This window comes from Furipterus horrens, unplaced genomic scaffold, assembly GCF_987537825.1.
Source record: "Furipterus horrens unplaced genomic scaffold, mFurHor1.1.pri manual_scaffold_1, whole genome shotgun sequence".
Taxonomy (NCBI): Eukaryota; Metazoa; Chordata; class Mammalia; order Chiroptera; family Furipteridae; genus Furipterus; species Furipterus horrens.
The window spans coordinates 105,533,764-105,549,225 of NW_028327171.1; the positions used below are offsets into that span (position 1 = coordinate 105,533,764).

General features: G+C 36.7%; 1 protein-coding gene across 3 annotated transcripts in view; it reads right to left on the minus strand.

Annotated features, from left to right (window-relative positions):
- GOLGB1 (golgin B1) overlaps positions 1-15,462 on the minus strand; it is an 84,814-nt gene that overhangs the window by 38,452 nt on the left and 30,900 nt on the right. For all 3 annotated transcript variants that reach the window (XM_090277173.1, XM_090277164.1, XM_090277181.1), the window contains 3 exons: positions 12,965-13,367; positions 11,834-11,949; positions 1,238-1,352 (listed from right to left, as the gene is read on the minus strand). In XM_090277173.1, the coding sequence (XP_090133299.1) occupies positions 1,238-1,352; positions 11,834-11,949; positions 12,965-13,367 (634 nt within the window). The remainder of the gene's footprint in view (positions 1-1,237; positions 1,353-11,833; positions 11,950-12,964; positions 13,368-15,462) is intronic.

Consider the following 15,462-nt stretch of genomic DNA (forward strand, 5'->3'; position numbering starts at 1 on the left):
CACTGTTGGCAAAACTGCAAAACAAGCATCAAGGTCTCAAAGAAGTGCTTTGAGTAGGTTGAATAATGAGCTGAATTTGTGGTGTTCTTTATGTATTAGCAATGGTGAGAAGAGCCTAATAAAGGTAGAATCTCTAGTTTGGAGCTAAATGGAATTGTAAAATGGTCAAGGTGGAAATATTGGCTTTAGAGTTCAAGAAATTATACAAACTTTACTTGGTATTCATTTTCAGTCAGAAGACAAAGCATATTAGTCAGTTAATCAGGGATAAAATAGATCAGTAAATCATTATTAACTACATGCTACTAAAACCATAAGGTCCTTGTGAAATGGGTGATAAATGGAGGAAGGTATGTCTTCATTCTTACTAATGATTCACACACGTTCCAACAGAATAAAATGCTAAGTTTAGTTCAATCCAACAAAACTTTATTAGGCAGCTACTATTTACCAGGTACTATTCTAATACTTGTTAGAAGATAAAGCGAAGATGAAAAAATATGGCCCCTGTCCTGAAAGAGCTTAACTTTTTCTTTGAAGAGCAAACAGTATAAAATATAAACAGATTATTTTAATATAATGTTAAAGGAATGCAAGAATGTTACAAAAGCACAAAATGTATTTAATCCAACTTTGGGGGATCAAAGTCGACTGCCTGAAAAAGATAATGCCCAAGTTAAGGCCTGAAAGTTGAGTCAGAATTAGCCAAACTAAAGGAAAGAAATAGGGTTCCAAATTGTGAATAGAATGAGCAAAACCCAAAATGCTTCCTACCTTTGAACTTTTATTTATACTGATCTCTCTTACCTCATCTCACAAATTTTTTACTGGGAATTCCTTTTCTTTTTTCATTTTGCCTATCTAAAAATTTATCATCTTATTAAAGTCCTACTCAGGCTATACTTCCTAAAAGAATCCTTGACCACCCCAAAACTAATATTATACAGAGATCCTGCAGCATTTATAGCCCAAACTGCTAAATGTAAATATTGGTACTGTGTTCGAAATGCTTAATGAGTGTTAATCCTATCTTTGATAACCACCCTCTCAGCTATCTAAGATAGATCTTTACTATCAAGCAATCAGAGAATCTATATATTATGTATATACTGTGATAAAAGTAGAGAATCTATATATTACATACATACTGTGATAAAAGTAGAGGCACTTGAAAAAAAATAAAGTAGAGGCACTTGTAGGTTAAGAAGACAGAATTATGGTTTTCATTTATACATACCATTCTCAGCTTTCAGTTTCTCCACCTCTGCAGAACTAAGGAGCAACGCTTCCTTTTCATTCTCTAGCTCTACCACCCTCTTCTGCAAAAAGGCAATATTCTCCTCGGTGATTGCCTAAATTGTAGAAAGACAACAAATTAATGATTCGCCAGTGGAAAACTCTCATACTAATGCCAGATAACCTCCAGCAGCTTTTTGTCTTCTAAGAGTTCTCCAGCCATGTAACTACTTTTATTATTTATTTATTTATTTATTTATATTGCTGTTCTATTACAGTTGTCTCAATTTTTCCCCCATTGCTTTTAAAAGACCATCTACTTACTGCCTAAGTAATCATTTAAAAATGTTGTTTCCAGAAAGAAAGAATATTTCACACAAAATTATAGTTCATTGGTTTTGAATTTAAATCTGAAGCACAGATTACAAAGTGAGAAATCCCAAGTCTATCATTGCAGAAGAAAGAAGACTTGCAGGTCCACAAATAAATAACATCATAAAATTAGATTAATGCCACCTGATTACAAGGTCACTCCCTTGAAGGGGACTGAACATAAAGAGCTCTCAAAGAAGAACAGAGGCAAGACTAGTATGTACCCCCTAAGAAAGAAGAGCCACAATTGTTTTTCTCTAAATAAGTAAAAATTTTCTTGTACTTCATTCGTACAAACATATTGTTTGCTTTTCCTAATGGCAGATGAATATCAAAGTATGCCGCATTTTTAGTTTTGTGTCCTTTTATGTATTTTTCTTTTCCAAGGGTATTATTCTATGTAATTTTTCAGAAAATTGAGGAAATTTTGAGTCTTGAGGGTCTTTGTAAAGACCCTCACTCAGCCCCAAACTTTCATTTCATGTTTAAAGAAATGGCAAGAGATAAGTTTCAGGATTTTGTGGCTTTTATCCTGAGCTTCCAATATGTATTATACAGGGCAAATAAAACACAGAAATGGCACAGGTGTTTGTAGCTTGAAGAATTGAGGAGGCAGAGTTTGGGACAAACACATCTGCTAGAACTTGAGGGGGGAAATCAGAGAGAAAAAAATTTTAGCGAGAGGGAGCCCTAAATTCTATTGGGTTGGCCAAAAAGCCCATTACGTTTTTTCCATATAATGGCTCTGGTAATGCTTAGTTGTCTTTAATTTCACTTAAAACAATTTTGTTAGATTGTATTGTGACAGCTGTTATAACAGCATGGACTTAAAAAAATAACATAGAACTAAAAAGAAATCAAAATTGGTGAATTTTTGTGCAGCCAGTATTGAAAATGGAAGAAAACAACATTTTTGGTATATTATGCTTTATTATTTCTAGAAAGGCAAAAATGCAACTGGAATTCAAAATAACATTTGTGCAGTGTGCACAGAAGGTGCTGTGACTGATCAAACATGGCAAAAGTGGTTGTGAAGGTTCTTGGTACTATTGGCATTTTGGCCAAATAATTCTTTGCTGTGGGGCTGTCCTATGAATTGGAAGATGTTTAGCAGCACCCCTGGCCACTACTCACTAGAGGTCAATAATGTAAGATAGCTGACATACTCAAAATATCTAAGTCAACAGTTATTGGTGAAAATGAAAAGAGTCTTTTATTTTACTGAAAAAACCAAAAGGATGTGTTGGCCAACCCAATATATATAAGCTTATGAATAATGAACTACGCATTTGCAGGGCTCACTTGAAGCTAAGACAAAAATAATTCAACTGAGTTTTGAGTGGCTGCCTACAATAGGCCAGAGTCTGGGTTCTCAGTCCAGATTACTAGCTGACCAAAAGTAATCAAAACTCTTCCCAAATTACAGAAGAGAGTCTTAAGAACAAAACATACACAATAATCAAGATTCAATACAAAATCACTCATCAGGGGACTTCCAGCCAAGATGGAGGCACAGACAGACACACTGCATCTCCCTCCACAACTAAGAAGGAATAGAGCTACCTCAAAACTATAAACAACCAGAAGTTCCAGAAAATCAAACCACATGGAAGTCCAGCAAACAAAGATATAAAGAAGAAATACTCATCCAGGCAGGTAGGAGGGGAGGAGATGGGGCAGAGAGGATGCAGTGTGGTGGCAACAGCAGCAGGCGAGCAGAAAACACAGTCAAACATTTTAAAAAGTCAGGAGGGACACCTGGGGAATGTTCCCGGCTCCACACCGGACCTAGCAGCTCACTGTCCCAGCACCAGAGAAAATTAAGCCTCATTGCTTCTGACTGTGCAGACAACTATGGGTTGGGGTGGAGGGAGAAACTGCCGGTCTCTCAGCAGAGTCCGCTTGTTTAAAGGCCCCCCACGGTCCTAGAATGTCTGCAGACCCACCCACTCTGGGAATGACGGCCAGGGCAGCAGCTAGAGGGGTGCCAGTCTGGTGCGGAAGTGGGAGAGGTGCCCTGAAAAGGGTCGAGTGCTGGGCACTCGGACCCCTCCCCCACATACAGTGCCACAACGTGAAGAAACAGGTTGCCCTGTACTGATGAATCCCTAAAGCTCCGCCCCTTACAATGTAACAGGAGCGACAGCTCTACCTGGGACGTGGAAGCAAACAAACACAGGATCCTATCAGAATGAGGAAACAGAGAAGTATGGCTCAAAAGACAGAATGGATCAAAGCTCCAGTAGAACTAAGCGACAAGGAGATAGACAACCTAACAGATGAGGAGATAGACAACCTAACAGATGCGGAATTCGAAACACTAATGATAAAGATGCTCACAGGCTTGACAGATATGTATGAGTATGGCAAACGCATAAGAGAAGAAGTGAAGGCTATGCTACGTGAAACAAAGGAAAATCCACAAAAAACCCAATAGTGAAGGGAAGGAAACCAGGGTTCAAATCAATGACTTGGAACATAAGGAAAAAAAAAAAACAGTCAATCAGTGCAGAATGAGGAAGCGAGAATTGAAAAAAATAAGGAAAACTTCCCAAATTTTGTGAAAGAGATGAACATACAGGTCTGGGAAGCACAGAGAGTCACAGGTGAGCTGGACCCAGAGGGGATCACAACAGAATGCATCATGACTGAGATGCCAAAGGTGAAAGATAAAGAGTCCTGGAGGCAGCAAGAGAGAGGTGGAGAGTTGCCCGCAGGGAGGTGCCTATAGGACTATCAGCTGATTTCTCAGAGGACACTTTGCAGGCAGGAAGGGACTGGCAAGCAGTATTCAATGAAAGGCAACCTGTAACCAGGATTACTCTATCCAGCAAAGCTATCATTTGGAATGGACGGGCAGATGAAGTGCTTCCCAGACAAGTTTAAGCTAAAGGAGTTCATCATCACCAAGCCATTATTATATGAAATGTCAAAGGGACTTACTTAAGAAAAAGATGATCAAAACTATGAACACCAAAATGACAACAAACTCACAACTATCAACAACTGAATCTAAAAAATACACACAAAATCCAACTAAGCAAACCAGAATATGAAGAGAATCATAGGTATGGGGATCATTTGGAGGGTTATCAGCTGGGAGGGGGGAGAGGGAGAAATGGGGATATGGTGCGGGGATTAAGAAGCATAATTGGTTGGTATAAAATAGACAGGTGGAAGTTAAGAATAATATAGGAAAGGGTGAAGCCAAAGAACTTATATGCACGACCCATGGACATGAACTAAGGAGGATGGGATTGCTGGAGGGAAGCAGGGTACTGAGCGGAGGGGAGCAAAGGGGAAAAAAAATGAAACTACTGTAACAACATAATCAATAAAATATACTTCAAAACAAAACAAACAAAAAACAAAATCACTCATCACACAAAGAAATAGGAAAATGTGACAAATACTCAGAACAAACAAACAAATATATTTAACAGAGACCAAGTACAATATGATGCAGATTTTGGAATTTGCAAACAATTATTTTAAAGTTACTGTTACACCTACCTCAGGACATAAAAATATGTTTATAATAAATGAAAAAAATAGGAGAGACTTCTATAAAAAGGCAAAGGGCAAAATGGTCAGAGAAATTATTTGAAGAAATAATGGCCAAAATTTTCCCAAATACAAATTTATATATGTAAGAACCTTAACAAAAGCTAGAAAAGAAAATTACAAAGAAAACCACAACTAAATACATCACAACAAGAATAAAAAGAGAAGTCTTAATGTTAAAATTGTGATCTGGGACTTCTAATTGTTGTTAGTATAATACAAACAGCACCTGTAGTATAAAGAATAGCACAAGGGTTTATGATTACAAGGTTTCTATTGCACATTTTAAGTGGAGTGGAAGAGTTTTTTGTTTTTGCTTTTTTATTGTTTTGCTATCACAGTTGTCCCATCTTCCCTCCTTTGCTCTCCCCTGCTCCCCACAAAGAGTGGAACAGTATTAACGTTAAGAAGACTAAATGGTTAAGCATGTGTATTTTAAAAATGATACATCATGTTCACACTAGTCAAAAAAAAAACAAAAATAGAGTAGCTATATTAAAATCAGATAAAAGTACACCTCAGAGCAAAGAATGTCACCATGGATAAAGAAGGTCACTTCACAATGAAAAATGCATAATAATAAAAAAAGACATAAAAATCAAGACCTTTGGCCAAGATGGAGGCCTAGGTAGACACACTGCATCTCCCTCCACAACCAAGAAGGAATACAAAAACATCAAAACCGGAGACAAATAGAAGCTCCAGAAAATCAAACTGCATGAAAGTGCAACAAACAAAGATATAAAGAAGGAATACTCAGCCAGACAGGTAGGAGGGGCAGAGCCAGGGCTCAGAGGAAGCAGTGTAGAGGAGGCAGCAGTGATAGCAGCTGCAGCCAGTGGGTGGAAAGTGCAGTCACACATTTTAAAAAGTAGGGAAGGACACCTGGGGAGCACTCCTAGCACCAGACCAGACCATGCAGCTCACGGTTCCAACGCCAGGGAAAATAGAGCCTCATTGCTTCTGACTGTGCAAACCAGTGGGGTTTGGGGTGGGAAAGAAACTGCCAGTCTCTCAGCAGAGTCCATTGGTTTAGAGGCTCCATAGTCTTAGAACATCTGCAAACCCATCCTCTCTGGGAATCATGGCCAGGGCAATAGCTAGAGGGGTGCCAGTCCCATACGGGAAGTGTGAAAAGTGCCTAGAAAAGGGGCGAGTGCTGAGCAAGCGGCACTGTTCCCTCTAAGACCCCTCTACCACATACAGCACCACAACGTGGTAAAACAGGTTGCCTGTACTGACAAATACCTAAGACTCTGCCCCTTACAATATAATAGGTGTGACAGCTCTACCTAAGACACAGAGGCAGACACAGGAGCCTGTCCAGATGAGGAGACAGAGAAGTATGGCCCAAAAGAGGGAACAGACCAAGGTTCCAGTGGGAGAACTACGCAACGAGGAGATAGCCAACTTCACAGATGAAGAGTTCAAAACACTGGCAATAAAGATGCTCACAGCTTGACAAATATGCTTAAGTACAGCAAACACATAAGGGAAGAAGTGAAGGCTATGCTAAGTGAAACAAAGGAAAATCCACATGAAACCAATGGTGAAGGGAAGGAAATCGGGGTTCAAACCAATGATCTGGAACATAAGGAAGAAAAAAACAGTCAACTAGTACAGAATGAGGAAACAAGAATTGAAAAAAATGAGGAGAGGCTTAGGAACCTTTGGGACAACTTTAAACGTGCAAACAACCGAATCATAGGGGTACCAGAAGGAGAAGAGGAAGAGCAAGAAATTGAAAACTTACTTAAAAAAATAATGAAGGAAAACTTCCCAAATTAGGCAAAGAAAATAGACATATAAATCCAGGAAGCACAGTCCGAAACAAGCTAGATCCAAAGAGGACCAACCAAGACACATCATAATTAAAATGCCAAAGGTTAAAGGTAAAGAGAGAATCTTAAAAGCAGCAAGAGAATAAAAGAGTTATGTACAAAGCAGTTCCTATAAGACTATCTGCTGATATCTCAAAAGAAACTTTGCAGGCAAGAAGTGATGAAAAGCAAGGACCTACAGTCAAGATTACTCTACCCAGCAAAGCTATAATTTAGAATGGAAGGGAAGATAAAGTGCATCCCAGACAAAGTAAACCTAAAGGAGTTCATCATCACCAAGCCATTACTATATGAAATGTTAAAGGGACTTATTTAAGGAAAAGAAGATTAACACTATGAACATTAAAATGACAATAAACTCATAACTATCAACAACTGAATCTAAAAAATAAAAACAAAAACAAACCAAGCAAACAATCAGAACAGGAACAGAATCATAGGTATGGGGATTATTTGGAGGGTTATCAGCTGGGAATGGGAAGGGAGAGAATGGGGGAATGATTCAGGAATTAAGAAGCACCATTGGTAGAAACAAAACAGACAAGGGGATGTCACAAATAACATAGGAAAGGGTGAAGCCAAAGAAGTTATATGAATGACCCATGGACATGTACCAAGGGGGGAGGGGAGCAAAGGGAAAAGAAATTGGGGCAGCTGTAACAGCGTAATCAATAATATATACTTCTTAAAAAAATACATAAAAATCATAGATACAGAGAAGAAACTGATGGGAGGGGAGCTTGGGCAGCTGGGTGGAAAAAGTGAAGAGATTAAGAAATACTAATATTGGCAGTTACAAAATAGTCTCAGAGATGTAAAATACAGCACAGGAAATATAGTCAGTAACAGTGTAATAACTATGTATGGTGCCATGTGGGTACTAGACTAGACTTCATGGGTTAGGGAGGTGTCCACTTTGCTAATTATACAGATGTCTAATGACTAGACTAGGCTGTACACTTGAAACTAAGATATTTCAATGTCAACTGTAATTGAAAACAAAAAGACAAAAAATGCTAAATATTTAAATCTCCAATAATACAGCTTAAAAATGCACAATGCAAAACTGATAAAACTATAAGGAGAAATACATAAATTGACAACTATAATCTGAGATTTCAATACTCATTTTAATAATTGAGAGAACAAACAGGCAAAAATCAGGAAATATATAGTACACCTGAATAACACTATCAATCAACCTTATATGACTGACATTTATAGAACATTCCAGCCAGCAAGAACAGACTACACATTATTTTCAAGTACATATGGGACATATACCAAAATAAATTATATTCTGGGAAATAAGACAAGTCTCAGTCAATTCTCAAAGGCTTAAGTCACATAAAAGTTACTCTGGAATTAAGTTAAAAACCAGAAAGACCTCTACATATACCACCTACAAATATTTGGAAACAATAACCCAGAGGTCAAAGAAGAAATCAAAAGGTATATCTGTATTTTGAACTGAGTGAAAACGAAAACACAACAGAATTGGTGGGATGCGGCTAAAGCAGATTTTAGGGTGAAATGCATAGTATAAAATGCCTATATTAGAAATAAAAAAGGCCTCCAACTACTGGACTCAGATTACACCTTAAGTAGCTAAGAAGAAATCAAATCCAAAGTAAACAGAAGAAAGTAAATAGCAGAGAACAAAGTATAAATCAATAAAATAGAAAACAGAAAACAACAGCCAATCAATAAAAGTCTTAAGCTGTTTTCTTGACATCAATAAAGTTAGTAAACCTCTGGTCAGTCTAACCTGTATAAGAAAGAAAACCCACATTATCATTACTGGGAATAGGGAAGGTGACATCCCTACAGATTCAACTGGTATCAAAAGGATAATTAGGGACTATTATGAATTACTTTATGCCTATAAATTTGGGACTTCGATGACATGGACAAATTCCCTACAAGAGATATAAAATACCAAAGCTCACTGAAGATAAAATAGGTGACCTGAGTAGTCATATAGCTATTGGGTTGGCTAAAAAGTCTGTATGTTTTTTTCTGTAAAATAAAGAACACATTTTTCATTTTCACCAATAACTTTATTGATTTGGATATTTTGAGTATGTCAGCTATCTCACGTAATTGGCTTCTAGTGAGCAGAGGCCAGGGGTGCTGCTAAATATCTTTCAATGCATAAGACAGCCCCACAGCAAAGAATTATGTGGCCAAAATGTCAATAGTACCAAGAAACTTCGCAAACTACTTTTGACACATTTGATCAGTCATAGAACCTTCTCTGCACACTGCACAAATGTTATTTTGCATTTCAGTTGCATTTTTACCTTTCTTGAAGTAATAAAGTATAATATGCCAAAAATATTATCTATTTTCTTCCATCTTCAATATTAAAATGGCTGCACAAAAATTCATCAATTTTGATTTTTTTTAAAAAATTCATTCTGATATGACAGCTGTCACAATACAAAATTGTTTCGAATCAAGTTAAAGACAACTCACTACTACAGCCATCTGATGGATAAAACGAAATGAACCGTTTGGCCAACCCAATACTGAACAAATAGAATTTGTATAGAAATATGCTCCCACAAAGAAAACTCCAAAATTAGTTAGCTTCACTGGTGAATTTTCACAAAAAATTTTAAGAAAGAAATAATACCAAGTATACACAAAACCTTTTAAAAAACTAAAGAGATAGAAATACTGCTCAATTCATTCCAAAAGGCTAGCATTAATCATATAGCAAAATCAGAAAAAGATATTACAGAAAACTATAGGCAAACTAATATTCCTCATGAACATAAATGCGAAATTTCAAAACAAAATTTTAGCAAATTGAATCTAACAAAATTAAAAGATAATGTATTATTACCAAGTGAGTTTTATCCCTGAAACTCTCATTCACTGCTAGTGGGAATGTAAAATGATACATAGTCTGAAAGTGTCTTAAAACCTCCCAAGTTGCTCCCATATGATCTAGGCTTTCCACTTCTAGGTATTTACCAACAATAAAAGAACATTCATAGAAGCTTTATCTGTAATAGCCAAAAACTGTCAACTAGACAAATCTGCCCAACAATAAATGGATAAACAAATTGTGGTGTGTACAATATCCTCAATAATACAAAGGAATGAATTATTGCTATACACATAATAGGATGAGTCTCAAAATAAATATGCTGACCAAAAGAAATGAGAAAAATTAAAGAGAACATACAAATTATATAAAATCTTAAAAAATACAAACTAATCTATAATAATAGGAAAAAGATCAGTGGTTGCCTGGGTAGCAGGTGTGTGGAAGAAATTAAAAGGAGGCATGATAATGAACATGTTCATGTACTTGACAGTGGTGATGGTTTAATGCATATGCTAAAATTAATCAAATTGTACACTTTAAAAATATGCATATTATTGTATGTCCATTATACCTCTACTTGAGCTATTTAAAAGGAAGATAATAGATAAATGAAAATAAAATTTAAAAATCTTCAAATTATCAAGAAAATTATAGCCCCATCATGTGAAAGGAAAATACAGTATATCCATAAAAATGGAATACTTGTCAGGAATATAAAAGAATTATAATACATGGAATAACATGGATGAAATTCAAAATATGCTAAGTGAAAGAAGCTTTACACAAAAGAGCATGTATGTATGATTACATTAATATGATGTTGTAAAACAGTCATAATTCACTGTAGAGTGAAAAAAACAGAGTGTGGTTCTCTCTGGAGAGCAAGGGGAGGATTGACCTCAAAAGGGTATGAGTTATTAATCAATGTAACCCCAATAAATTCAATAAAAAAAGAATATGAGGATACTTTCTGGGATAATGGTAGTAATATATCTTGATAAGGATTTGGGTAACAGGTGTACGCGTTTAACAAAACTCAATGAATGGTACACTTAATATTTGTACATATCATGTTTTGTAGATCCTCAAAAGAAATATAAACACATATTAAAATCTAGTCAAAATGTTAGTGATAGAATGTAGATGGTGGGTAATACACATGTTCACTATAAAATTCATTACATTTTTTTGAATTGTTGAAAATGGCTTAATAAAACAGTGGAGGAAGAAGTTGAAAATGAAAGAATAGAAGAGGTTAGAAAGCCTAGATGTTAGAGACCAGGCAACAAAAATTCTTATCAGTGCACAGTATTGCCCAGAAAACATGGTACTCTGCTGGCCAATATGTCTGTCAGTTTGGAAAGGCACAATCTTATAATGGAGATAAATGAATCCAGTTATCCTCTTTTGACACTAGCTAATTATGATCATCAAACTAACTCCCCTTGTTCTGATATTCTTGCTAATTAGGAGACTTCTGGTAATTATAAGCTAACTTTCCACAGAGATTTTTACAGAAGGAAAAAAAATACATACTAGTCAATCAACAGCCACTTGGTAATTAAATGTTTTATTGTTAATTAATTAATGGGAGCATTATGATTTCTATAATAAACTTATAAATTTGGTTAGACTGAATTGCATACATTAAACCTGATCAAATCTCAGCCTACCAGAAACAAAATTGCCTTCTCAACCGAGAAAACTCATTATAAGATTACAAAACAAAAAATGATTCATCTCCAATACAGATTTCTAAACCTTAAAATCAGAAAGGCTTCTGAGATCATGGTGCTTATCTATTTTTTTTACTAATTATTTATTGTTAAGACACTAAATTAATGTCTTTCCCGATTCTTTCTGAAAAAACATTTCATCAGGCATAAAAGACAGAAGATTTACACTGTTTTATGGAATAAATTATCACTAGAAAACCCAAAGACAAAAATATCATATTCATAAGAAGTATAGATTTAATTACCTGTGTGCCTTCATTATAAATATCTGGGAAAGAAGTCTGAGATGCTGTTTCTTCTTTCTGCAAGGTTGGTTTATTTAGAAATTGGCTAATTTCTTTGGATTTTTGCTCGAGTTGATCTAAGGAAAAGAAAATAAATAGAAATGATCTCTGCCTCAAGTCTGAAACTTAGTGAGTTATTATTTTCTAGGGATATAGCATATGTTGTTTAGTTTAGTTATCTTAATTTAAAGTTATTGTGCCAATGACAGCATTTCTTTTTCAACTGTTTAAATGCTCTCAAGGACCAAAAGGCAACTCAGTAAGCCACTGTATCAAAGGTAAAATAAAACAAGCCTAAGCATTTTTTTAAAGTTATTTTTCCTTTCCCCCTTAAAAATGCCTTTAGTATTCTTAATTTTATTTCTTTACTGTTCACTTAAGTGTTATATAAATCCCACTGAGATTCTATTGCACAATTTTAAACATGAACATGGTCCACTTAAGAGGATAGTGTGCTTATTACATGCTATTCCCATATTATTCCCCTTAAGGCTTTCTGGCTTAATGTTCAGTTCTCCAATACAGATCTTCAACTCAATTCTTTCTAAAATCTTTCCTTTATGTATATGCCAATTGATTAGAAATAAACTAAATCTGAGATATCTATTACTTTAGTAACATGCTTTTAAAAAAATAAGTTTCCTTTAAACCTTCATAAAGGATAAAAGTTTTCAATTACAAGAAAAACATTCAGATACATCTTTAGAAGTAAAAATTACTCCATACAATTCAGTCTCCCTACCTATGTACCTAGATCTGGCCTAAGTTATCCATAAATTAACTCAAATCCTACTCATTTCAGTCCCTGAACGGGTCAGACCACAGTCATGTCTCACATAGCATTCTTTTAAACATCTGACATATCATCATCCACAGTTTTTAGTACTATGATAATTATAGTATTAAGTAAGATTATAACTTCAGTCAGAGACAGGAGAAACATAACAAATAGTTCAGAAGAGACACCTTTCTTAATCCTTCTATTGATTTGATCGGTTTGAGCAAATGATACCATTAACAGATCCCTAGAATTCTGAAGTAGAAGCATTCAAGCACTGGACAAGTGGGCTTCAAAAACAATCAATCACTGACCTTCCAGCTGCTGAATGGCCTGGGCTGAATGAAGGGCCTGTTCACTCTTATCCTGGAGAAGCTCTGAATTTTCATCCTTTAGTGCATCACAGGCAGAGTGTAGTTCTTGCTCAGTCTTTTGAAGACTCAAAATGTGAGAGGTCTTCTCTTCCATTTCTGCTTTGTGTTTCTGCTCCAAAGCACTGTACCGCGACTGAAGTTCCACTTGGGCATGACCTGCTTGCTCAAGCTGTTCCAGTAGATGGTGCATTTCTTCCTGCAAGTTATGGAAGGATAATTTTCTTTCTGCCACTTCAAGTTCCATCTTTTTCATCAGTATCTTGAATTCCTCTCTTTCTGTTTCCACAGTGTTCTTTAAAGTATTATATTCAGCTTCTATCTGCTGTAACTGCTGAGAGAAAATCTAAGAAAAAAGACAAAGCCTCATGAACCATAAATTCTTTCATTTCAGTAAGCACAGTGAAGTGAAGAACGGGGCTATAACCCTACAACTGCGTAAGACCCTCAAATTTTGCCTCTTGATACTTTTGAGAGTTTATATTTATTTGTGTCATTAATTGTACATACTTATTTGAGTCATTGGCTTTTAATTTCTTTCTCCCAAAACAAAATAAGTTCAACAAGAGAAGGAATTGCGTCTGTTTTATCATCATTGCTCTCCAGCACACAGCATAGTATATAGTATTTTGAGTATTGAAATGAATGAATTATGAATAAATGAATCTAGTCCCTGCCCTCAAAGAACTCAATTCAGAGGGAGAGTCACAATAAACCAGGGATTATAATGCAAAATGATAGAGGCCTTTGAAAGAGATATTTATAAGGTATTAAAAGGAGCAGAGAAGGAGGGAAATTTATCAAAGGTCACATATACGTAACTATCTATATACAGTAGTACCTACCTAGTAAGTGGCATAACAAGAATTTGAACCTGATTATCTGATGACAGCTAAGAGGGGCCTCAGGATCAGGGTATGGAATTCCACTTGACAATGTGGCTTTTTGAATGTAATAGGGCAGGGACACAGGGAATCCAAGAGCTGATAAAAGAGAAGCCCAAATAGCTAAACATAGGTCTATACCAGACAGGCAAAAGAGAAACCAAAAAATAACTAATAATACTAGAGGAATTAACTGAAAGGATCAAGGAACCTCAATGAGAAGAAAGGTTAGGACAGTCTAAGAAAGGAAACAATAACATTGGTTAGTCAGGGAATGGGATACTTGAGTTTGAGATCCTAGAACATCAGCATTCTTGATCACCTTTAGATTCAAGGGGATATTGCATGGTGGGAATATGTCAATCCCACAGGAACCAGAAAAAAACAAGCGAAAAAGGGACAGTATAAAGCGCAAAAACCATTCAAAACAGAGAAGAGGTAAACTGATAGAAAAGAAACTCACCAGGAGAAAATATGACATTCTAGAGAAACTAGAACCCTAGATCTAAAACCCCAAAGGAAAAGAGCAACAATGAAAGATGTGAAATGTAAGTTTCACAAGGGAACAAACAGTACTGTATCTGCTTTGCTTATAACGCATCACCACAATAGAGAATTTGTTGAAAGAATGAATTAATGCCATCAATCCTCTGAAAACTTATAACAAAATCTTCTACCTAAAGCCTGGAAAATTAAAGTGGAAAACTAAAGTAGAAATGATAAGACTTCCGGCCAGGAAGGAGGGCTAAATAGACATGCTGTGTCTCCCTCCACAACTAAGATACAACTACCTCAAAACTGGACACAACCAGAAGTTCCAGAAAATGGAGCTACATGGAAGTCCAACAAACAAAGATATAAAGAAGAAATACTCATCCAGACAGGTAAGAGGGGCGGAGAGGACGTGGTTTGGTGGTGGTGGCAGCAACAGTGGCAGTGGCAGCGGCAGGCCAGCAGAAAGCGCAGTCACACATTTAAAAAAGTCAGGAGGGACACCTAGGGAGTGCTACCAGCTCCTCACCAGACCATGCAGCTCATGGCCCCAGCACTGGGGAAAATAAAGCCTCATTGCTCCTGACTGTGCAAAACAGTGGGGGTTGGAGCAAGGAAGAAACTGCTGGTCTCTCAGCAGAGTCTGCTTGTTTAAAGGGCCCCCATGGTGCTAGAACAACCACAGACCCACCCACTATGGGAACAACGGCCAAGGCAACAGCTAGAGAGGCACCAGTCCCATAAAGAAGTGGGAGAAGTACCTGGAAAAGGGGCAAGTGTTGAGCAAGTGGCATTGTTGCCTCTCAGATCCCTCCCCCACTTACAGTGCCACAAGATGGTGAAACAGGTCGCCCTGTACTGACAAATACCTAAGCCTCTGCCCCTTACAACGTAACAGGTGCAACAGCTCTACCAAGACACAGAGGCAAACAAACACAGGAGCCTGTCAAGATGAGGAGACAGAGAAGTATGGCCCAAAAGGGGGAACCTATCAAAGTCCCAGAGGGAGAACTAAGCAACGAGGAGATAGGCAACTTAACAGATGAAGAGAAAGCCAACCTAACA